Below are 25,740 nucleotides of genomic sequence, written 5' to 3' on the forward strand. Positions count from 1 at the left end.
GTGACTTATGAATCTCTGGTAATTTCTCGATTATGTGCAGGGCGTTTGGTTTGAATCGGAAAAAAATTGAGAAAACTAGAGCAAAATTAACTACATAGGATGGTACAGGCATAGAAAGCTCTCAATTAAAATGTGAAAGTACTTCAAAGAACACTAAGTTGAGAGCAGGCAAAATCTAAAATGCTATAAGCACTAAGCTTGTAATGCTATTTTTCGACAATGAAAACAGTTTTTTTTGTCGTGGGTTAGTACTTGAAGTCGCGGATTTCTTTTGAGAAATCGCGGATTTCGCGGATCAAATTTAGAAAATCTTGTAACAGCCCTGCAAATGCTCCGCTATTACGTTCTCACGAAAACAACAACCGATAATATTTAGCTATGACCTGCTTGGCTCGACAATCGAACGCGTGAATCAGGTGAAAGACTTGGGTGTGATCTTGGATTCGCAGCTTTCATTCAAGCAACACTTTGCATATGTTGTTGATAAGGCGTCAAGAACTTTAGGGTTCATTTTTAGGATAGCTAAAAACTTCACTGATATATCGCTTGTTCGATCGACGCTTAAGTATTGTTCAGCGGTTTGAAACCTAAACTACAACAACGGTGCCGAGAGAGTTGAATCTGTTCAACGTCGCTTTCTTCGTTTTGCGTTGCGTAGATTGCCTTGGAACGATCCGTTTCGATTACCAAGTTACGAAAGCCGTTGTCAACTTATCGACCTAGAACTTCTCCGGACTAGAAGAGACACAAACAGAGCCCTAACCGTGGCCGATATCCTACAAGGAAGGACAGATTGTGAGGCTATCCTGAGGCAAATTGACCTGAATGTTCAACCCCGACCGCTTCGTAATAACCTTATGCTAAGACTGCCTCTACGTCGCACAAATTATGGAGCATACGGTGCGATTTGCGGACTGCAGAGAACATTCAACAGAGTTGCATCTGTTTTCGACTTTCATCTCTCACGTGATGCGCTTCGTCGAAAGTTTTCTTCTGTTTTTCGCCGGCAGGAGTTAAGATATTGACTATAAGATATACGTTTTTTAATGTTTTTTATGTTATGACCATGCTTGAATGTATTTTTTTACCATAGTTGATAAGGTTTAAATCATTGGGGCTTCATCCAGCCTGTTGATGTAAAATAACAATTAACAATAAACGACATTAGAAGAAAATTCTTCAATGAAGGTGGGCGCTATGGAAGGCGATATTTTTGAGCGACAAATCGCCTTCAACGAACTTTTCTCCATTGCTCGTCAGCAAATCCTCATCAGTTGGCAACAAAAATGGAATGATGGTGATTTGAGAAGATGGTTACATTCTATTCTCCCACAGGTGTCGAACAAACCATGGTTCAAAGGGTTGGACATGAGCCGTGACTTTATACGCATTATGTCAAGGCTTATGTCCAATCACTGTTCGTTAGACTCGCACTTCTATCGAATTGGGCTCTCAGGCAGCAATTGACCACTTTGTCAAGTAGTTTTGGCGTGACTTTCTACCAGCGATTTCACAAAACTGAACCAACTAATTTCAATTTTTTTATGAAACGCACAAATATTGGCTACTTTTCTCGAGGTTCTAGAAGAAAAAATTTCAAAATAATGTTTCATTTCAAAGTTCGAGTGGTAGCAAACGTCATTTTATCTGCTCGAATGAAGTGGTTAATTTGAGTGCGTGTGGCAGTGGTTATCAAGGGCCTGGCTAACGGCCATGTTTTTGATGCTATCATCTGCTCTTGTATTTCTTCTTATAACACGATTTTCCGTCCCTTTCCACCATGTATACGTCAGGTGAGCCGTATTTAAATAAGGCCCGTGATGTTGCCTATTGCCAGCCCCCTGGTGGTTATCATGATATCGAGCCAAGGGGACGAAACTCCCAGATATATTCAAGTTTTTTGAAAAAAAATTAATCATTATTTTCGTGAATCGATTCAAATCCACTTTATCAGATATTATTATTTCCAAATATGCAATTTACTCTAAAGCAACTTATCCAGTATTTTACGATCGCTTATGGCCGCCACAGTCTGACTGAGTTTTTGGTAGGGAACATATGATTTGACGTTTGGGTTGTGTCGTTTGACGTGTAAACGTTCAAATTTGAACGTTTACACGTCAAACGACACAAGCCAAACTTTAAATCATATGTTCCCTACCAGAAACTCAGCCAGATTGTGGCAGCCATAAGCGATCGTAAAATACTGGATAAGTTACTTTTGAGTAAATTGCATATTCTCAAATTTACGTGAATTAAACTTAATTTTGTGTAGAATATACTTAAGAGTAGATATTTTTTTTTGCTGGGTTTAAATTGAGACTACTATATGCGATTTACTCAAATTTGGGTTATTGGGCTGAACCCCGGAATTGAGGGAAACGTACTTAATTTTGGGTAGTTTTTCATCTCCGTGTATTTGAGGACGCCGCGAAGGAGCAAAGATACAGAGAGAGGTGAAGCAGATCGTGAAACATTGTTGTATTAGTAAACCAAAAAATCAACGTAAACGCAAGTAGTGACGTCAATAATTGCTTGTATCGTACAGGGGTTTTACTCACACAACTTAACTGATTGCTTCACCTCGGTAATACAGCTCATTGGCGACACTGCGATGTAAACATTGTGATTTCGTCGTCTCTCTCGTTCTCCCACTGTTTGAATGGTTGATGGAGTGACGGAGAAACATTCACATAGGGAGCTGCACCGTCGGGTTAACCTCACTTATTTTGACATCTGGCAGTGGTTTGCTAACATGGACGTAGAAATAAAAAATATTAACTGTTTTTTGTAGATTTTTTTGACAGGAATATTTCTCAAACGAATATAGTCGGATATCATATAGTTTAATTCTTTTTTTAAACCTCAAATACACTTGAACCGACTAACAAGTAAAGGTAAGCAAACCCACGGACGAGTGCACCGATGAATTTGAGTTCATTCACTCGAGAAAAAGTGACACAAGCTGCGGGCGATGTTTACTACCCTAATAAACGGGTACCATACACAAACGATGTGATAGATGGTACGACTACTCCATATAAAGTTGGGATGATATCCGAATTGGTGGTTAGGTGCTTTTTATGATTATTGTTTATGCGGGTAATCATGAACGCTAAATGTTCATTATTCATTATTCATGAACATTTAGTGTTCATGATTAGTAAACATTGCCAGCAGCTTGTGTCACTTTTTCTCGAGGTAGTGAATTTAAATCCAACTTTGCACTCGTCCACTGGATGTAAAACTGATGAATGCGGGTTCATCGCGTTCATTCGTGACGTCAGTGTGCAGCATCCTATTAGGTTTTGCACCGTCGGGGCTAACCTCAATCTGATGACAGTTCATTGGTACTGTTTTCGTGGACTTGATCAATTTTTTATGGGATGGATTTTCTCGATAATTTTTTAGACTATAGTCACATATAAAAAAAAATAAAAAATGCATTTTCTCAGTGCATTCTTTGTTGTGTGTAGTTCTTAGTGACACCTCCCACCAATACTATACCAATCGCTATATTCATATAGTCCTCTCCAAGCGGGTTCGTATTGGTGCGATTTGCGTGTGTTAGTGAGATGAAATTTTTTGTTAGCTGTGAGAAATTTTTTGTTTGCTGTAAGAACTGTCATTCTAAAGTAAAAATAAACAACAAAACGAAAACAAACCCTATGCTTGCATGGTAACAGTCAAATACCCTTTTATGAGTAAAAGTTAACCCATTTTTAATAAAAGTGGCTTTACTCATTAATGAGTAAATTATTTTAACAACAATGAGCTGCTGCTAAAGTAGCTAACAGTTACTACTTAATTGGCATAATAAATTGCTCATTAATTAGTAGTACCACTTTGATTGACAATGGGTTCACTTTAGCGAACCCCACACGGTAAGAAATATTGTCAATACTTACAAGTATTGACAATAATATTGATGATGTGAATACAGAAATATTGTCAATACCGATGTATTGACGTCAATATAAAATGTATTGACAATACGATTATTGTCAATACAAACTGTCGTGTAGGGTCCACTTTTGACTCATAAATGGATGTTTGATTATTACCGTGCACATGACAGTATACGCTAGTGTCAAATTAAAATTATGTTATTAGTGTAGTGTTCGTGAGATCCTGCTTGGAGAACTCAATATGATAGTCTGGTGGATAGAATTTCGATCTATCAAAAAGCGGAACCAATTCAATATACTGTAGACCAACAATTGAAGGCACTATCAACTTTTATAAACAAAACATTGATTATCGTTTCCTCGGCAATCAAACGCAAATTACCGGCATCATTGGATAGGGGAACTTTCCTCAACCCAAAGATGATGTTAGTTTGCGTAGGCGAGCCTTGAGTCACGAGCAGTGATGGAAAAGTTCGCGATAACTCACTATGACTCGTGAACTTTTCCCATGGTGAACTTCGTTGAATATCGCGAACTTTTCCAACACTGCTCACGAGAAAAGGGTTTCCGAAATTTTGTTCACAATAGCTGATGTGCTCTCTTCTGTTGTTGGTCATGATTTGCTCGATTGGTTCCGCTATTTGACGGCTCAATTGGTTCCCGAGATTCTATCCGCCAGATTATGAATATAGCGACTATAATACATGCCTGTATACATTAAGGGTTTTGTCCTGTTTTGTTGTTCGCTTCGGTTCGCTCAAATCCAAAACTAATGTGAGAAAATTATTCCGCAGAAAAAAATCCGTCGAAATTTCCGGTGGCAGCACCGAAATCTCTCGGAACCCTCTCCGCCGTGAATATCTGAAAACTCCCCTCGAAAATTCAGATGCTGCCAACGGAGGTTCCCAGAGACTTTCGACGAAGTTTCCACGCATTGTCGGTGAAAAAGGTTTTGTGTTCATTTCAGTGAAGATGCTGCATACGGAAGCTCCTCCGATGGATGAAGTTCCGCGTGATTTCGGTGATTTTGGATGCTGCCAGCGGGAGTTCCTGGAAGTTTCAACGGATTTTTTTGCCTTCTCGGTGAATTAAATTCTGCATGATTTCGAAGACGATTCTAGCAGCTGCCAACGAAGGTTCTAGGAACTTTGTCTTGTTCTGATAAAGGGTTCATCCACCAGAATTACGTTTGACTTGGTTTGACTAAATAAAATACATTGGGGCTACATTGAGTCTATTGATGTTGACAAATAAATATATTACAATTACATAAAAAAAAATGCGAAATTTCGAAGGTGTTTTCTTGCGATCATGAAGGACGAGGTTCCATACGGTTTCGGTGGCGATTTATGATGCTGTCAGTGGAGGCCCCAGGGAATTTTAACGGAGTTTTCTCGGTTTCTCAGCGGAAGAGGTTCTACCATAGAGGTAACTCTAAGACTAGAAGGTCCCGAAATAACGTGTTCAACTTTTTGGCTCATCTCTGGAACTCTCTTCGGTCCCAAGCTAATCGATTCGCCCCTCGAAATATAGGAAAAACCAATAACCCCTCATTTTATCTGTCAAACTTTCATAGCGAATCAAAACAAACATTGAGTAGTACTAGAATTTCGACTAGAATGGGGTACGTTAATCGTTTGCATGGGACCAATAGGCTAGTCAAGTAGTGAGCCAATTTAAAATCGTTAGTTTCGTATTGATTATTGGTTCTACACAGTTTTGGTGGTGGTTTTTGATTCTGCCAGCGGAGATTCCAGTTTCGACGGAGTTTTCTCACATTCACGGTGGTGATTTTCGGTGCTGCCAACAGAAGTTTCAGGAAATCCTTTGTTTTGATGTTCACATCCCACTGAATGGTTGATGCAAAGGATGGAAATTAAATGCTTATTCATTGGGCATTCTAAAAGTGAGACTCTCCTAGCTTCCATTTATTGTCACAAAGATTTTCTATTATCACACAGATTTCCAAACAAGTTCGAGGTAAGTGCGCGATGTGAAACGGAGGAGGATGACGCAAGCAAGTTGACTTACGGGTGAGATCAGATTTGGGTTCTTTAATTTTGAAAAATATATTGGTTTTTATTTATCATCTCCGTTTTCTGAGCACAACGATATTTTTTTCGAACCCACACACTTTCATCTCGATTTTTAAATCAAGATTTAAAGCAAAATAATAACTTCACTGTTTGACACTGAACTGACAAAATGACAGCTCGCTCCCATACAAATGGAACCGAAATCCAAAATTTCATCAATTTTAGAGCACTGGAACTATTTTAAATAAGTGTGATTACATTAGCAAAAAATCACCATCTTAGAGCCCCTCGGTGGTACTTTGTATGGGTGTGAGCTGTCAATTTGTTAGTTTTGTGTCAAACAGTGAAGTAGTTATCTTGCTTTGAATCTTGATTTAAAAATCGAGATGGAAGCAAATGGGATCGAAAAAAATATCATTGTGCTCAGAAAACGAAGCCGTTTCAGATGATAAATATTAACCGATATATTTTTCAAAATTAAAGAACCTAATTGCTCTTACAGTATTCAGTAGTTTGTCCCAAAAGCTACTGAACATCAGTAGTTTTATTGAAAGGAGCTGAATGTTCGGTTTATTCTGTGATTTACAGTTCGAAAACTGTAAAAAAAACCGAACAGGGAAACCGTGATTAAGTGTGTAGATTTGAAAATCTTCCCTAATAAACAAATACCATAAACGAACTGTATCCCGGATGGGTAAACTATCCCACAAATGGTTTGGATGATACCCCGAACACGTCGTTAAGCTTTCTTTTATGGTTATTAATGGTTATTATTGGTTATTAAAAAGTAGTACAACCATAGAGGTAACTCTAAGACAAGTAGGTCCCGAAGAAACGTGCTCAACTTTTTGGCTCACCTCTGGTACTATCTTCGGTCCCAAGCTTGTCGAATCACCCCTCGAAACATAGGTAAAACCAATAACCCCTCATTTTATCTGTCAAACTTTCATAGCGAATCAAAACAAACATTGCGTAGTACTAGAATTTCGACTAGAATAGGGTACGTTAATCGTTTGCTTGGGACCAATAGGCTACTAAAGTGGTGAGCCAATTTAAAATCGTTAGTTTCGTATTGATTGTTGGTACAACCACGCAACACAACAGCAACATCGGGTAGGGGAAATTTTCCCCTTTTTTAGCGAGTAAAGGGCCCACAAACCATTTGTTTACAAATGACTTTTGCGCCGTTTTCAAATGTTAAGGCTCAGCTACAATGGAGAGCGCAGCGCAACGGCACGGCAGCGCGCAATATTAAACACATGCTTCTTCATTTGACGTGCTACAATGGGTACATGCGGCAACAGCGGCATTGTACTAAAACGCCGCAAATATTCAAAATGTTGAATAAGCGGCGGCAGCTTTTGCGCGGCAAGTCGCCTGAACTTGAAATTTACAAAAATAACTTTAATTTGAATCGATCATTCTCGAAGTGACTATAACATCACGAGTAGAAGTAATTTAAAAAATGGATTGTGAGCTTACTGATGAGAAGGTCATCCAACTAATTGACCTGGTACGCAAACATCCGTATTTATACGACAAAAAATGCGGAGCGTACCGGAAGACTGCTCTAAAAGATCGGGCCTGGAGCTCAATTGCGAGCATTTTGGGTGCTGAAATTTCAGGTAATTAAAGCTTTAATTAAGTAATTAAGCTAGCTTAAAACATAATACTTTTCTGTTACAGGAGATAAAGCTAGGCAGCGGTGGAAGAATCTCCGAGACAGATTTATGAAGGAGCTAAAAAAGGTCCAGGAGACTTCTACTTCGGGAGCTGGAAATGCAGAGGTACATTGCCCCAGGTGGATTTTTTATGAGGAGCTCTCATTTTTACAAGAGCACTGTGAAAGACGACGGTAATTTTGCATTGTATAAGCAAACAAAATTTTTTCGTAGTATAACTATAATTGGGTTTACAGGACTACAAGTAATTATCTAGCCTCCACGCCACCCCTCGATTCAGTTAACGAATTTGACACCCAATCCGAGGAACAATCTGGGAACCAGAACATGGATGACACCGGGGAAGTCGAATATTTGGACGAAGCTCTGGAATCACATGAACTGGGTGAGGAGAAAGGCAAGCGGAAGAAGAGGAAGAGCGACATAATCGATACAAAAATTGAAAATTTAGTGGACCAGGTTGGTGAGGTAATAGCTGCGATTGGTGCAAAAAAGAGCCGTTTTGAGCCATTCTGCAAATCCCTCGCTGAGAAGCTGGACAGACTTCCGGCTAATGTGGCTCGTGCGTTGGAAACAAAGTATACAACTGAGGTGAATGCTTTGTTGGATCAATATGAAGCTGATTAAAATTATCCTAAGTTTGATTATCCTTAAATAAAAAATTGCATCTTTGTCCTGTGCTTCACGGACCAGCAAGCGGTGGGAAACGCCCTCGGCGAATGTTTATTCTTACTATTCTAGGAAAGGCAGTTCCAGAAATCGCACCTTACCTCCTCCAATTAGTGCACATGTACCGATGTAGTCGATGCTATTCCAGAGGTTGTAAACAACGATCAAAATTTTTAAGTCAAGTCTTGGCCGAGTTCCGGGCAGCCTGTGATTCCTTTGTAGATCGTCTTTGGGCTGTAATTCGCGCAAAAGGATACTGCATCGAAAATTCGAAATACAGTCCGAAACTTGGAAGTGTTTTTAATATTTTTGTGTTAACCCTTAACCTACATACTGGGACGGATTTTGTTTTAGTGTAATGGTTTGTTCTCGACAACTACGTAATTAATGTACAATCTGCTTAATGTTTCATCGAGAGGAAGAGTTGGGCTAAAAAAATAGCAAAACACACGTCTCGTTTTGACCCTCCACCTTTTTGAAGGGGGCGGATATACACTACCCGTCATAAGTGACGACTCGCGTGGAAAAGGATTGCAACACTCACTTCAATATTGCATCACCTAAAAAAGTTTAGCATCACCCAAGCAAAGCGGGTGATGCTAAACTTTTTTGGGGGTTATGCAATGCAAGCGAGTGTTGCAATATTTTTCCTCGCGAGTCATCACTTATGACGGGTAGTGTAAGTGTGGCATAGGTAATTTTTCTAGTTATCTGCAGTTATATTGACGAAATTTATGCAATAAAATATTTTACTTTGACGACATTCCATCAAAAACTAATCATTCATGACACAGACATCATACTGCCCCACATTGGCCATCTGGTAGCTCCGGAACAGGTTCCGGAAGCCCTGGGGGAAGGGGTAAATTTAGCTTTACATCCGAAACCTATCGAGTGACATATCATTGTTCTCAGAATTTCGTGGACAATCCAGCAGAGGACATATCATCTTTTATGTACCACATTGGCCATCTGGTGGCTCCAGATCAGGTTCCGGAAGCCCTGGGGGAAGTAGTCATTTTTCACAACAACAGAACCCTATCATGCGACATATCATTGTTCTCAGAATTTTGTGGACAATCCAGTAGAGAACATATAATCTGTTTTAAATCACATTGGCCATCGGGCGACTCCAGAACAGGTTCCGGCAGCCCTGGGGAAATTGGTCACTTTAGTATTACCCCAGAAACCTATCGAGCGACATATCATTGTCCTCAGAATTTCGTGTACAATCCAGAAGAGGACATATCATCTTTTCTAGACCACATTGGCCATCTAGTGGCTCCGGATCAGGTTCTGGAAGCCCTGGGGGTAATGGTCAATTTTTCACAACAACAGAACCCTATCAAGCGACATATCACTGTTCTCAAAATTGTGTAGACAATCCAGAAGAAGCTATATCATTTTTTCTGGTGCACTCCGGGGTAGCGGACTCAAACAAAAACCCATTATGCGACATCTCAATTCACATCAGGAATCGACAAAATTATCAATGGCTGCCATGTTGGAATCCTAGGAGAAATTTTTAAACAAATTCCTCGGAGATTGTATTAATTCACTTGCCGAATAGCGATCAACAAAATTAATCTGTAACTTCTTGATCATAAATTATCGGATACTTATTCAAAAGGACGTATCTGTACCATCAGGTAGGGGAAATGTTACCCTTTATGATGGTAGTGTTAGTTTGCGTGGCAGTGCTAAGATTTCCGAGAAATTGACGTTCGAATCTTTGTTTACAAAAACAGATACGCCCTTTTGAAAAAGTGTCCAAGAATTGCCTTCCGAATGTCCTAATGATGGTTACTAGAATCTGACTGACTCGAGAAAGGCACTTGTCACTGGTAGATGGATTGATTACGGTATTTATTGAGCTAATTATGGATGAAATTTTACATTTTTTCAATTATTTTATTCTCGTATTCTCTTTCAATCATAACAAATCATACATTGAATAAAATCCCGGGTACTATGTCTAATTTGAGAGTTTTGTCTGAATACAATATTATCTCTGAATGTTTAGCAGTGAAGGAATTTACATAGGTATATGGTATGTTTATTATTGTGATACTGCAAACGGAAGACGATTTTTAATTATGTATTGAGCTAAATTATCTCGAGTTTGATATGCATTTCTTGGAGCATTATGATTTCTGCTGATGGAATCAGCTGTCACACTTGGTAATGGATCTGCAACTGTGCGCCACTCACCATCCACAAATTGACCGGTGTGGTTGAGGTGGTCCGGAAACGTAGGTGGAGCATATACACGTCTAGCATGCTTATTTGAGAAATTATGCAGAACAATGATGGCTTTCGTTATGTTTTCTGCGGCTTCAGGAGTCATTACGAGTGGAACCTTCAAAATTCTCCATCGAGCAACCATTATTCCGAAGGAATTTTCAATCGTACGTCTAGCTCTCGACAAACGCTGGTTGAAATAGTCTTTGATTGTTGGCAAGTTTCTTCCCGGGTACGGTCTCATAAGGTTATTCATCAATGGGAAGGCAGCGTCACCAACTATGAAGTGAGGTGAAAGTTGATTTGAATATGGTAGGCAAGTTGCAGGTGGTAAATCAAGATTTCCTTCTCGTAAACGGCGCCCAAATTCACTGTTCGAAAACACACTTCCATCTGAATTTCCGCCGTAAGCTCCGATATCAACTGCAACGAAATTGTAGTTTGCATCACAAGCTGCAAGCAGAACTATTGAATGTTGTTTCTTGTAGTTGTAATACACCGATCCTGCCTTTGGAGGACACTGTATTACTATATGTTTCCCGTCGATAGCTGAGCAACAGTTGGGAAGTTGCCATTGATGATAAAATTCTAAAGCATAAGTTTTCCAAGTTTCTTCATCAGGAACCGGAAGATATTCAGCAACCAGTACATCCCATAGTACTTTCACTACCTCCTGTGTAATCCGATGAGCTGTAGACCGTCCAACCCTGAATAAACGAGACAGTGTAAAGTGGTTCATTCCATGCGCTAGATACCTGAAATGAAATAGAGCAATATAGTCAAATGTCTATAACACGAATGTTCAAGAGGTTCTTGGTATGCGAATCACGAACATTTTCGGTTTTTATTGAATTTAATGTTAATTTGCAATGATTAAGCTGAAACTTATAAATACGTTTGAGAGTACTTACATAAGCGTCATAAAAAGACGGCATTCCGGATTTATGGGTTTTCTGATGGAGAATTTTTCTAGTCGATGCTTCACAGTTTCCAACAGCTTCTGAAAAACATCTGGTGTCATACGAACCGATCGCACAAAATAATCAGGATCTCCTTTCTTCATTAGATCGAACGCTGTTTCGTAGAATCCTTCGGTTTTACGGCGTCGATTTGATGGCCTAATCCACCATCGTCGGCGCGATCGTCGGTTTCTTGGCATTTCATCTCGGATATTTTTAATTTCACGCAAAATTTTCAATGAAGTTAATAGTTGAAGAGCTTGCGATGCGGTTTCCATTTTCGCGAAAGTTGTCAATGACAACAGAGCGTCAATCGCATATCACCTGTCACATTGTAGACACGAAAGCGGCAAGCGGCAAAGGCAATCAGTTTAGAACATTTTAGTACACTGCCGCATTCTGCACACTGCCGTGCCGTTGCGCTGCGCTCTCCATTGTAGCTGAGCCTTTAGCACTGATTTTTATTAGGGTTTTTAGTACACTCAAAAATATTACTAAACTAAGAAAGATTAAAATTTAATCATTTTATGTTTTGGCAATGTTTATACATTGATTCGATTTTTATTTTTAACAAAATTATACTAAGTTCGATTACCGACGAGGAATTAGTTCAGTGTATTCCACTGATTGATTCTTTGACAGCAAATCAGCGGAAGAATTTGAAGTGATGGAGAATAAAAACTCACAAAAACTGAAGAGATTGGCTCCGATTCAGTCGGAGCTCTCTCGTCCAAGTTCCATCGGACGGATGTGTCCATTAACATCGATCCCCTTCCGAACGGAAAGTGCATACTGATTGGCGTTGCGTCATTGATACGCAACGGATTTTTGTTTAGGTATGTATGCAATTTGTGATGATTTTCAACACGTTTATTTATGTCGGCGGTAGGCTATTGCGGAAAGTTTTGTTCGTTTCGATCGATAACATGCATAATTTTGTTTTATTTTAGCACAACCAAATTGAACGCGATTAACTGCTAGTCAAGATGCTTAGTGCGTCGTTGACCTGTTCAACAACTCAAACCGCCATCCGTGTGTCGACGAAGGTCCCGTATAAGATTGAGGTATTTGTGGATAACGTGCCGGTAATGGTTGACCCTTGAACCACGGTGCTGCAGGTGAGAATGTTTGGGATGGGGAGTTTCAATTATGTCATTAAATCATTAAATAATTTGTAGTTTTTTGCAGGCTGCAGCTTTGATGGGTATCGAGATTCCTTGTTATTGCTACCACGAGCGACCTTCTGTACCGAAAACTGTCGAATGTGCTTGGTGGAGGTGGAAAAACCACTGACACGATTATGGACACGGAAGACGAGGCGCAACAGCTGTTCGAACAGCTGTACGCGGCTATAACTAGGAGTAAGTCGCTGAAGATAGTGCTAGATGATCCAAAAGCAAATAGTGACATCATTGGATCCGAATGAGGCATTCCGGATGATCAAATACCGATCCCATCAACAGGATGAAGTACCAGGACTCACCCAACTACAAAAAGAAGGACCACCAATTGTCCGGATAGATCCGCAATCAAACTCTGTCTGCGGCTAATAATTTGACAATAAATGTGGTTCATAAATTTGTTGCAATAATTCATTTTTGGAACCAAACAATCAATAAGGAACAACAAAAATGCTATTTTCAAAATAAATCCCGAAAACCCGATAAACTAAATAAATCCCCTTTAAACATCATTTGTATACTCACAGTTTATGCATTTTAATGTATAAACCATTTTTATACTAAGTTCGTATTCGCTCACTTTATACCAAGCTATGCGTCGGTCAGGAGAGTTGCTATTTAGCGTAACTTTTAATCTATTTAGATTTGAAAATCTTTTGAGTGCAGGTCTATCATCTCGGGCCCATCTTCAATCGAAAAACCCCCATCACCGTCAGCATCGTTTAGGGTTGCTTTTGCAACGCACCAACCACCACATTGCACTACTACTGTCACGTTTGACATTTCTCGATTTGCGCAACTTTTTGTCGATTTGTCCCGTCGCTTTGGCGTTTTTCTTCATCATCCAGTCGCTTTTGGATTATCGAACGGTGCAGTCACGGAACAAAATAGGAAGAAACACACGGGAGTTGCTGCCGACCTTCCACTCCCCCGCACCCACATCGGTCGACGGTGCGCGACTATCGCTCGCAAGCAAGAGAGAAAAACGGGAGTGTTCCACACTCTCACACAGCAGTCATATTCTCATTCAGCCAGCACCAGTACCCAGTCTCAGTTCGGTAGTGCAAAAGAAGCCATTTTTCATCCATCCTCTGCGGCAGTGGTGAGTGAGTGCGGCTGGTTGGTTGGCCGAGAAAAGAAAAAGGAAAACTGCGGTGAAAAATGCCCGAATCGGTGGAAATCTAATTGGTGAAAAGTGTGATGCAGCAGCAGCAGCATTAGTAGATGGTAGATTCCGGTGATTCCTCCTGATTTTTCCCGTGTCCGGTCATGCTGAAAGTTTTTTGAGTTTTTCTTTTTTTTTTTTTGTTCGCGTTCGGTTTCCTTGCGACGGTGGTGCTGCTGCGCTGGAACGAATCAAGCAGCAGGAGGAAAAGTCTTGGTTTTGGTGTCGTCGTCGGAGGAGCGCAACGGGCGGAAGCAAGAAAAAATTAGATCGATATTTTCCTCCATATTATTGTGTGTGCTGGCTGTGGGGCCGCTGCTCGCTATATTGCTAGGCTAGAGCTGTCTCGTGTCTGTGTCCACCGTGGCCGTGTGTGGCGCTGCTGGTCCCGTTCTTCGGTGTGGTGAAACAACGGCAGAAGGAAAAGTGCAATTTTCGGTTCAACGGCACTCTCCACACGGACGACGACGGTGTGGAAAAAAAGTGATTATTAGTTTTCTTTTTTTTTGTCTGTGTTTTAATTGTAAAATTAAAACCAAGCGAGCGTGAAAAAATATTGTGATTTCTCCCACGTCTATCGCAACCAGAAGATATTTATTGTGTATTGTCAGTGTCGATATAGATTTTAGTCGGTTCGCGTTCCGTGTGTGCGTGTTTCGGTTTTCCGCACCCCCCAAAGTCGCTTCCAAAATCAGGAACAAAAACGGAACATTCGACGGGGGAAAGGTGTGCACCATCAAACCAGCAGACGGAAGAAAGTTTTTCCCAAAGTTGAGCAGGAGGCCAAAAAACGGCACAAGCAAAAGCGAAGAAAGAAGAAAGAGCTGCTGACTCGGAACGGACGATTCCGAGAGCGCCATCGAGAAGAGAGCGGAGCGCGCTAGAAGACTCATCCGCCCGACCTTAGTAGAGTAGTATTTGGTGGGTACCGATAGACCGTCGAAAGAGAGCGAGAGCACCGCCAGGAAAATGTCGGGCGATCGTGAAATTCCAGCTGAGGATAGCATCAAGGTGGTGTGCCGTTTCCGGCCGCTGAACGACAGCGAGGAACGGGCTGGGTCCAGGTTCATCGTCAAGTTCCCCTCGGGACCGGAGGAGAACTGCCTCTCGATAGGGGTAAGTACGCTGTAAAGAACCGACGATTATGTAAGACGTAAGAAGCCGACTGTGTCAGGCGGGGAAAAGGAGGGGGGGGGGGAATGCTCTCTTTTTCGTATGTGGGAGGGAGCGAATTCGATTGATGCTTGCCACTGGCCGGGGGAGGAATGATTCATTCTTGAAAGGCTGCTGCTGCAGTTGTCAACGTGAGTGTGTTTTGCTATGCTTTGACTTGAATGATGCGAGATAGGCTCGTGTTATTGATTTTTCTTGTGACGGGAATCGAGGCAGAGCAGCAACGCTGTTTTGGTTTTTATCTGGGACGCTGCAGGGATCAATGGCTTTTTAATGCGTTCGTATTTTTGGGGAGCATGCTCTGGTTTTTTGTTTTTAATTCATTGTCGCATTATGTTCCGGATGACATTGACGGCAAGCTCGATGATCAAATTCTGAAAGCACTGAACCACGCTCTGGTAGATTTGGAAAGTTCTTTGTTAACAACCACCGTGGAACACTTAATACAAGGCAACATTTTCAGTACGAACGTGATAAGTCACTGCAGTAGCGTTTATGACAACACATAGCTGCTTATCAGAACTATACGGAAGGGTTCGAATATTTCAACACAAGAGCTGGAAGGAAGGAGCTTCGGAACAAGTGAATTTCAATTTGAAACCCATGATGCTTTGCTGTTCGCCTTAGACAGTGTTGGCGAGTGTCTAGTTCCTCTGGATTTAGCATTCAAGTTGATATAGCTTTCTGCCATATCGTCTCAAAGTTCGTGCATGGATCATGATGTCAATGTCATTGGCGAAGCACATTAGCCTTGATTATTTTCTTTTTTCTTGGGTTATAAGACCGATGCTTCTGATTACGCATTCCATTTCAGTCATTTTGCTTTTGGAATATGCACCATAACTGTTGGGATGAGTTTACCAACTCTTTATAGCTACACTTTGTGGGTTGTGTGTGTGATAGCTTAAAGCTGCAATTTAGAGTTTATTTCAGTAAAGATGCTTAACTGATTAATTTTAAGACTTACAAATTTGGTGTACTTGCTCTGGAAGTGGTATGGCTCGAATTCCCAATCTACTTCTTCAATATAGACCGTACTATAATTTTGATTTAATACTAGCGTTAAGTTCAATTTCCGTTAATTTCATCCGTACTTACAGTGTTTATAATTTAGGATTATATTCAAGCACTACACGGCAAATAATGTCAATATTAGATAAGTAGAATAATAGAATAAAGAGTTTGTATAACAATACTGAAACTCTCGATCAACAACTATGTCAAATTTTGTTCCTCGTTTTTGTTCTTCCTCTTTTCGTTTGACGTTATTCTAAATCCCACCGGTGACGTTTCCGACTGTCATTTCATTCACCGTAAATGCAGGGCCGTAGCGTTCGCAGCGCCGCCGCGATGAGGGGTCTCGTCGTGACATACCCCCGCCCGTAAACCTTGGTGAGGGTCGCACTCTACTGTCCCTACCAGGAAACACCTGCTCGATACGTCCACATTTCCACTGGTCCCTCGCCGCTCCGCCAACGACCAGAACCAAATCGCCTACTGCCAGATATTTTACATCGTTGAACCATTTGCATCGCCGTGTGATCACAGGAAGGTACTCCTTAAGCCACCTGTACCAAAAATCATAAGCGATATACCTAGCTAGCTTCCAGCTGCTTAGAAGGGTTGACCGATAGTCTAACTGCTCGGTGGGTAGTAACTTGGACCCGGAAGAACTGCCCAGCAAAAAATGGTTGGGTGTCAAAGCCTCCTGGTCTGCCGACTCCAGAGGGATTTAGGTAAGCGGTCTGGAGTTGATCATCCCCTCCGTTGTCTCGTCGTCTGGTTTGCGCGGACTGTTAAGCAAGCCTCCAATTACTACTTTTACGGACCGGATGAGCCTCTCCCATGCACCGCCCATGTGTGGTACCGCTGGTGGGATGAATTTCCAAGCAGTTTCGGCGGTTGTAAACCTTTCCGAGAGGGCCTTGATTTTGGCATCCGTTTGCGCCCGTGCCACAAAGCGTTGAACAGCCATAATGCACGACTCCGTACTTAGTGAATGCACGATTTCCATGTGTACCGTTCTAATCGTGAGACATGTGAAGAGGACCACCCAGCTTTTCACACTGCTTCTTCCCACGTTGGTCAGTACTGACCCGAAGTAGTCCAACCCGGTGAACGTGAACGGTTGAACGAAAGCTGTCAGGCGCATCTCGGGAAGTGGAGCCATTGCTGGTGGTCTTGGAATTGCCTTTCATTAGGCGGCAGAATGCACACGCATTTGCGACTTTATCCAAGAGCCTTCTTAGAGATGAGATCTCAAAGCGTTGACGAATCTCGTTGAATATGGTTTCTCGGTTGGCGTGACGGAAGCGGCGATGATGCCAGTCTACAATAAGGAAGGTAATTAGATGTTGTTTGGGAAGGATGATCGGGAACTTAGCTTCGGCCGGTGCATACGGTGCCGCACCGATTCGACCACGACTGCGTAGGATACCCTTCTCATCCAGGAACGGACATTTATTGTAGATTGTGCTGGATTTGTCTACGAGGGCGCGGCGATTTTCAGGACGCCCTTGGGTCTTGACGAGGATGACGATTTCATCAGCGTAGTACTCACTTTGAGCTGTTTTAAACAGTGCTTCTTCGGCTCTTCTGAGTTCGTTGCTGGTCAGTTTGCCGAGTTCCAAATTGTCTTTGGTTCTACGTCTACGAAGATTAGCAATACAGCGAAACACGTACGCAGCTACCCGCTGCATTTTGATCCATTGATCGAATCTTTCGAAATTCATGTTTGGAACGAAGTGAACGACACGACAGTGAGCAGGTCGGAGTTCTTCTTCAGTTGAAATAAACATACGTTGAACAGGCCAGCGCTCCTCAGGCTGGTGTAGGAAGGCCGTTCCACTTAGTTGCCAGATCTGCCACATTTAGTTTGGACGGGACCCACCGCCATTCCGACTGCTGCGTTGATGACAAAATCTCACCGACTCGAACGGCGACAAATTTGTGATAACGTAGATGATCGGTTGAGCGCACCCACGCGAGCACAGTGCTGGCATCACTCCAACAGTAGCGCTGGTGGATCGTGTACGAGTGGTATTTTTGAATCGTCTCCATTAATCGGACACCAAGGATAGCCGCTTCAAGCTCAAGTCGAGGGATTGAGGGCATCTTCAGCGGTGCTACCTTGGTCTTAGCACCAACAAGAGCCACCTCTGTACCACTTGGATAGTCGTTAGCAAACTCGTCTGCGTTGATGTTTTTCACGTACTGCGCCGATGTCGGAGAACAGGACGATCCGAAATTTGCTACATCCATAACGTAGATTGATGGGAGGTCGGTCGGGTCTTCACGGAATACGAAGCGTTGCGATTGCCAATCAGGGAAGCGAATTTTCAACTGATGGAACATTTCCATGACATCACCACTCACTGCTACGGGGTATTGGCGAAACTGGTATAACCCATCGGAAGCGGTGTCAGTAGGTCAGGACCCTTGAGCAGTCTGGAGTTAAAGGATACGTCGCCTACCTTTGCTGCCGCGTCCCAGATCAACCGCACTTTTTCTGGGATTGATGACAACGCCTAAAGGAAGGCACCACACACGATTGGCATCGACGGAAGTCAATTCGGCCAGACTAGCTTTCTTGTCGTACTCGGAGATTTGTTCACGCACACGCTCTCACAGCACTGGTTCTCGTTGAAGCCGACGCTCGAGAGACTCTAGACGCCGGATAGCCATGCGGTAGCTATCGGGAAAGTTTGGATTATCAGTGTTCCATAGGAGGCCGGTCTCGAAGTTCGGTCCGTCAGGCATACGTCGTGTTTGTCTGTTCCAGCAGCATCTTCGTACGTAGTTGATCATTTAGTTCACGATCACTCGACTTGTGCTAACAATGTCAACAGGTCCTAAGTTGACGTTACCAACGGTCTTCAGCACATGCGTTTTTACGGATTTGACAGCGGCTACCCAGGGGCCTCCGAAGTGACGATTTCATTTTCGGAGCACCAATCGAAGATTTGCGCACGGTCAGCAGCTTCAATCTTTAGCATTCGGTAAATCCTATTCAAGGTATGCGAAGCACCTTTGAAGGCAGTAGCATTCTCAAAATGGAGCTCGACGACTTTTCCTCGACGGGCGACTAGACGACGTAGTGCAGCTAGGAACGCAGGAGTTGACAAATCGCTCACTAACTCGATGTGGACAGCTTTGGTTGCGAAGCAAACGAATATGGCCACGTAGATTTTTGTAGGACCACGCTTTTGAACTGCTGAATTGATGTAGAACGGTCTTCAGTAGTCGATACCGCACACGGAAAACGGACGCGTTGGCGAAACTCGCGATACCGGCAGATCGGCTGTGCTCTGCTGGACTAGAGTTGGCTTGCTTCTAAAACAAGTGTGGCATTGGTGGAAGACGGATTTTATAAGGTTTCTGCTGCCGAGAATCCAAAACTTCTGGCGGAGAGTGGCTAGCAGGAGTTGCGGACCTGTGTTTGATTGCGCCGGATAACGCGGCGTTACGGATACGACCACCGACGTGGATTTTTTTTTTTTTTTCCTTTGGTTTGTTTTCCGTCGATCTTGTTTTCCGTGCTGAGCACCAATGCTACCGACGCCAGGGAGGCAGCTCCCACACCTGGACCCTACCTATCGACCCATCAACTCATGAACCGGGGACCAACGGCTTTACTTCCCTTCCGAAGGAAGACGTGATCAGAGATGTTATGCCTCAGAACATCCCGGCGGCGCCGACTGGGATTGAACCCAGGCCTGCTGGGGTGAGAGGTAATCACGCTTACCACTACACCACCGGCGCCGCTACCACCGACGTGGATGATACGGGTTTGGTCTATGAAGGGGCTCAGCCATTTGAGTGTGAAGATGATTTAGTGACGCGTTCGCCATTTGCAAGATCGGAGAGCTCCTCAGCGAAAGCCTTGCGCTGTGACAACCGGCACAGTAGCTGTTCGGCGTGTTGAAGCTCGGTGATGGTAACTCGTACTACTACTAGTACTACTAGTTCAGCGAAACTGGGATCGGATTTGCGAAGGAGAGAACGATCTTTCAGGCACTGTAGGTAGCGTTCGCTGAATGCCAAGACTTGGCGTAGTTTGCTGTAGCTGGAGTACCATACGAACAAATCATCACAGTCATTGCAACAATCGGAACTTTGCGTCCTTCCTCGGACGCTGGGGGGGAGTACTCCTGGTCGATGATGGTCTTGGGCCATGCCACCTACGAGAACGGTGCAGAATATCCGTTGGATTCAGGCCACGAGAGATATCGTCCGCAGGATTCTCTAAGCCTGCGATGTGTCTCCAGTGATTGATATCCGTAGTGGTCTGGATCTTAGACACGCGACTGGCGACGAATGTCTTCCAGCGATTTGGAGTCAATAATCCCAGTGGGTCGAATATTTGAACAATGTACGACATCACTTTCCGTTTTGTAAGGATGGCAGCAGGAAGAGGTAGTCCAACCTTTAACCGTAGCATATCGGCGGTTGGCTCCCAAAGTAGACCAAGTGTGGAGATTGTCAGCTCATCCTGTAGATCGTGGATAGGCTGAATTGCAAGATCCTTCTTCAGCATGAACCCAGCGGAACTGAGGATGGAAGTGATTTCTCGGCGGAGAATAATCGCAGCTTCCATATCCGATGCTCCAGACAAAAGTTCGTCGACGTAGAAATCTTAAATAACCGAGTTGACTGCACCGGGATACAAATGCTCATGATCCTTCGCGCGATCTGCTGAAGTGTCTTCGTTGTCAAGTATGGAGCGCTTGCTGTTCCGTAGGTGACAGTCTGTAGTTCGTATGTGGCGATTGGATCGGTAGGACTTCTGCGATATCGTATGCCATGGAATACTAGGTCGATCAGATGATGCAGCACTTGTCGAGACATCTTCTCAACATCTGCTACGATGGCGACAACTCTTGTCCGGAATCTCAAATAGATCGAGTAGAGATCTTGCTGAACAACAGGTCCAACAAGCAAGCAGAGTGTCGTTCAAGGAATAGCCCGACGAAGTCTTGCATAACGCGTCGAAGACAACCCTGACTTTCGTGGTCGTACTGGATTCCTTGAATACGACGTGATGTGCAATGTAGCAGTGTTGAATGTGGTCATCTACAGGCTCTTCCACCTTCTTCATGTGTCCAAGTTGCAGATACTCCTCCATGAACCTATGATACGATTCCTTGGTCGCAGGATCTCGCTCGAGTCGACGTTCCAAGCTCAGAAAGCGTCGATCTGCTATTGAACTCGATTCTCCGAGAATGATTTCGGGATCTTGCACGATGTACCTTCCTGATGAATCGCGCGTAGTCGTTGCAGCGTACAGCTCACAACGACATTCTTCAGTAGTGTTCGCGATTGAAACGAACGTAATGTGTTGTAGAAGTAGTAGTAGTTGTTGTTTTGTGTAATCGCCCTAACCACTTACCCAAACCTTTAAAACTCTACTAACCCCGAGGCGACCGCGGGTAATCGGTTTCCGAAACTAACCCTAATGTGCTACATGTGTAATTTGTATCAAGACCCTGAAAACAAGCTTTGATCATTTCCTTACGCTGCCGCTGGCTTGGCACGAGCATGCAAGCAGCAGCACCGACCGAGCGACGAGCGACCGACCGACCACAAACCAACGAGCGTGCAGCGAGTGCTGATTGGTTATGAATGAAGGAGAAATGAATGAATACAACATCAAAAAGAAGAAAGCCAAACACATTTAAAGCGACGCATTTTGCGCGTCGCCATCATACAGTCCACAAGTTTTGTAAAGCAAACACCGAAATATAGCGCCGTTGAAAGTTTTAATTCATTCTCGTTTTTCCTCCTTGGACAAGCCGAAGCCAAAACAGTCCTTTTCAGGGCTATGAGTTGAGTTGGATTTCAGTCGAGCTTTTCGTTGTGTTCCTGTTGGCATTCCCACAGGGGGAATTGGCCAAATCAGCTGGAATCCTCCGAGCCGAGGATTGCCACACCATCTCCAGTGTCCGTGATCGGACAGGTAGACTGGACCGGATCCGATGGAATTGTTTCCATTTCTCAAAACCTTTGTAGAGTGGATTCCAGCCGTTCATCTACAGTGGAGAGATGCTATGCTGCAGAATGCCAGTTGAAGGATGAGAAGCTGAAGAAGGCCAAGTCAGATAAGCATGCCGCATGTACTGTTACTCAACTAGCATCCAGGTAAGTAGGATTTTTGATTCAGGTGCTACTTCGCACATGTGTCACGGAGGGAGTTCCCTTAGAAGATGCGAAAGAAGTTCAACAGCGAATAATGCTATATCGACCGTAGATGCCATTGGAAGTGTGAAGTGCGGTCGGCTTCCAACGTAGTTGTGGCCATTGGTAAAGAGGTAAAGGTGGTCTCTATAAGCTGTGTTTGGTGGATGAGCAAATTTCGTGCGTGGCCAAGGAAGACAATGACATGGTTCTGTGGCATCGACGGCATTTAACTGTGCACAGCCAGAAGAAGCTCCGATCCATACCCAATGGACTACTAACTTGTGTTGCTTGTCTGCAGAAAAAGCATTTCCGTCACCCCTTCAAGAAGAATGGAACACGTGCAGGAGAGGTGCTCGAGTTAATCCACAGTGATCTGTGCGGTCCAGTGGAAAATAAATCGATCGGAGGCAGCAAGTATTTCTTAATCTTTATCGAAGATGCTAGTCGCAAGATGTTCGAGTATTTCCTGAAGTCAAACCAGACCGGTCGGACAATGGTATGGAGTATAGTGGCACTGAAATTAAGAACTTTCTTCGCTATTCGGGAATTCATCATGAAGTTACTGTCCCGTACAATCCGGATCAGAATGGTGTAGCTGCGAAGAGCGAACCGAACGATCGTCGAACGTGCACGATGCCTTTTGTTTGAAGAGATTTTGGACAGAAGCTGCCTCAACTGCGGTATTCCTGATTAATCGTTCACCAACAAAAGGCTAGCTAATAACACCGGAGCAGCGATACAGCGGCCAAAGGCGAAGCGATTGAAGTGGGACTCAAAATCCGAGCCTGGCATCTTTGTCGGAAACTCAGATCGTTCAAAGGGGCTTCGATGCTACAATGCAACAACAGGAAAGGTGTTTGTTTTCCGTGATGTCATCTTCCTAAGCGAAACTAGCGAGGAGAGTGTTGAGCAGAAGTCGAAAGCAGTACCCGTGAAATGCTGTCACCCCAGGCAAGTATGTAAACTTCTATATGACATACAGTGTCCTTCCTGAAACGTTTGTTGAATCTCAGGTGATTGGGGATCATCAACGAGCAGTCGAGCCGCTATCGGTCAATGATGCAATGAAGGACGACGATTGTGATCTATGGCGTGAGGCTGTGGAAGCTGAAATACAGGCATTGAAGGCCAACAAGACGTGGAAGCTGACTGAGCTGCCGGCAGAAAGAAAGGCTTTGAAGTGCAAGTGGCTCCTTGGAAAGGCATAAGGAAAGACTCGTAATCAAAGGGGTTGTATAAGTCAAAGGAGTCGATTTCAACGAAACGTATTCACCGGTAGTAAGATACGCAAGTGTTCGGTTCCTGTTAGCGTTCCTTCAAGGAGAGCTAGGCGGCGAGGAAATTTACATGGAGCAGCCGGAAGGATTCGATGACAGTAAGGCCCCGAGGAAAGTTTGTCATTTGCTGAAGGCACAGTACGGTTTAAAGCAAGTGAGCCATGTATGAAATGTAAAGCTAGATGCGGAGCTCAAGTCGATGGGTCTAAAGCTATCTAGCTTCGGTCCATGCGTATATTACAAGGTGGAAGATAGTAGAATGCTAATAGTCGCCTTCTATGTGGACGACTTCGTGCTGTTCTCAACGGATCAAAGTTTAATTGATGCCACGGAGAAGCAAATAATGTCGAACTTCCACATTAAGGACATTGGTAAAGCTAAGCAGGTGCTCGGGATGCGAATCCCCAGAAGTAACAACACTGTAATGATGATCAGCAGAGGTATGTGGAGGAATTACTGGAGCGATTCAACATGATTGACACTGACTGACAACACTGTGTAAACACCCATGGACTCACATCAGCGTTTGACGAAAGCAGTTGGATCAAAAACAGAACACGTTCTGCACTCGACCAGATATAGCTTATTCCGTGAATGTGGTGAGCAGCAGTTACAGCAGTGACCCTAGCGAGGTGCACTGTACAACGGCTAAAAGGATCCTGCGATATCTTGATTGAACCGGCATTCGAAGGATTCAGCGACGCAGATTGGGGCAACAACCTTGAGACTCAATTTTCGATCACGGGCTACACATTTCAGTACGGGGGAAGATCGGTAGCGTGGAGTTGTACGCGACACAACTACTGAGGCAAAGTACAGGACTCTGTCAAGTGCAACGCAATAAGCTGTTTGGTGGCATGCTTTCCTTGGAGAAATGTTCAACGTAAACGTGTTTCCGGTTCCAACAGTCGAAGTGCGATTTGTTTGGCGGAGAAAGAGTTTGGTTATTCGCCTCGAAGTAAACATATTTCTAGATAGAGCTGGAATTAGGGCGTAACAGCCTTTGTAAACAATGACTTCTCTCGTTTATTTCTCCAAATTCAAGGCACGCCTACACAAACCAACGTATCCATCAGGTACGAGAAGTCTTCATCTACTCGATGGTGATGTCGATTTGCCAGGGAGAGCCATGACTTCCGAGAAATCAACGAGAGAAGTTATTGTTTACAAAAGCTGTTACGCCCTAATTCCAGCTCTATCTAGATTTATCTCAAACACCACTTCGTACGGAAGCAGTTGGAGAAGAAGGCAATCTCGTTACAACACGTTTTTCTGAAGCTGTAAAGGACTGGGGAGTTCTACAAATTCATGGTTAACCTTCCTAATAATGCATTAGGACCCAGACTGTAACTCTCTGCCATTGGCCTCAAATGAAAGATAAAGGCTCCCAAAATGGCCCCTGCCCAGGATTTATCAAATTTGCCCATTTAGGCTACCTGTCACCGGTTCTGGTAGGGCTCAAAAAGGACATTTCCTAAACCTCATGTATCGTCCGGCGGCTCGAAATTTATAATTTTTCATCCAGAACTAAATAGACATCATGGCATAGACGACCAACAGGTGGATCAGACCTCTTCTGGATATGCAAATCCGGTTCCGGCAGAGCTCCAGAAAGAATACTTCCAAAACCTCATGTACTGGTACCGTCCGACGGCTCAAATTCTATGATTTGTCATCCAGAATTGAAAATACATCATGTCATGGACCAACAGGTGGATCTAGCTACACCCGGAACCAGTTCCGGTAGCGCCTCAAAGAAGACACTTCCAAAACATCAAGTACTGGTACCGTCCGCCGGCTCAAAATTTATGATGATTTAACCATAAGTAAATAGACATCATGCCACGAACAAACAGGTGGATCTGGCCACATCCGACCCAATTCCAGCAGGGCTCCAAATAGGACACTTCCTAAACCTCATGTATTGGTATCGACGGCTCAAAATTTATGATTTTTCATCCAAAAGTAAATATAAATCATGCCATCCGTTTACTTCAGGATGAAAAATAATAAATTTTGAATAAATCCGGATGTGACCAGATCCACCTGTCGGTCCATGTATATTTACTTTTTGATGAAAAATTAACACTGTTGTGCCGTTGGACGGTACCAGTACATGAGGATTAGGATTTTTTGGACCCTCCCGGATCCGTTTCTGGGTATCCGGATGTCGCCAGATCCTTCTGTTGATCCGTGGCATGATTTCTATTTACGTCTGGATGAAAAATCATAAATTTTGAGCCGTCGGACGATACTAATACATGAGGTTTAGG

At 43.4% G+C, this 25,740-nt stretch overlaps 2 protein-coding genes across 2 annotated transcripts in view; one reads left to right on the forward strand and one right to left on the reverse strand.

Annotated features, from left to right (window-relative positions):
* Positions 1 to 9,864: 9,864 nt before the first annotated feature.
* Positions 9,865 to 11,815, reverse strand: LOC135704064 (uncharacterized). The gene has a single exon (XM_065225482.1). The coding sequence runs from the start codon at positions 11,273 to 11,275 to the stop codon at positions 10,355 to 10,357; it is 921 nt and encodes a 306-aa protein (XP_065081554.1). The 5' UTR covers positions 11,276 to 11,815; the 3' UTR covers positions 9,865 to 10,354.
* A 1,727-nt stretch (positions 11,816 to 13,542) lies between these two features.
* Khc (kinesin heavy chain) overlaps positions 13,543 to 25,740 on the forward strand; it is an 80,480-nt gene continuing 68,282 nt past the window's right edge. Inside the window, exon 1 of the mRNA XM_065225499.1 lies at positions 13,543 to 14,957. Coding sequence (XP_065081571.1) covers positions 14,811 to 14,957 — 147 coding nt within the window. The 5' untranslated portion in view covers positions 13,543 to 14,810. The remainder of the gene's footprint in view (positions 14,958 to 25,740) is intronic.

The sequence above is a fragment of the Ochlerotatus camptorhynchus genome, unplaced genomic scaffold (assembly GCF_037179485.1).
Source record: "Ochlerotatus camptorhynchus isolate MF236.1 unplaced genomic scaffold, CSIRO-AGI_Acam_v1.1 ptg000230l, whole genome shotgun sequence".
NCBI lineage: Eukaryota > Metazoa > Arthropoda > Insecta > Diptera > Culicidae > Ochlerotatus > Ochlerotatus camptorhynchus.

What these genes read in the sequence shown, in the direction of transcription:
- LOC135704064 (XM_065225482.1), bottom strand. Translation starts at nt 11,275, where the DNA reads ATGAACCACTTTACACTGTCTCGTTTATTCAGGGTTGGACGGTCTACA.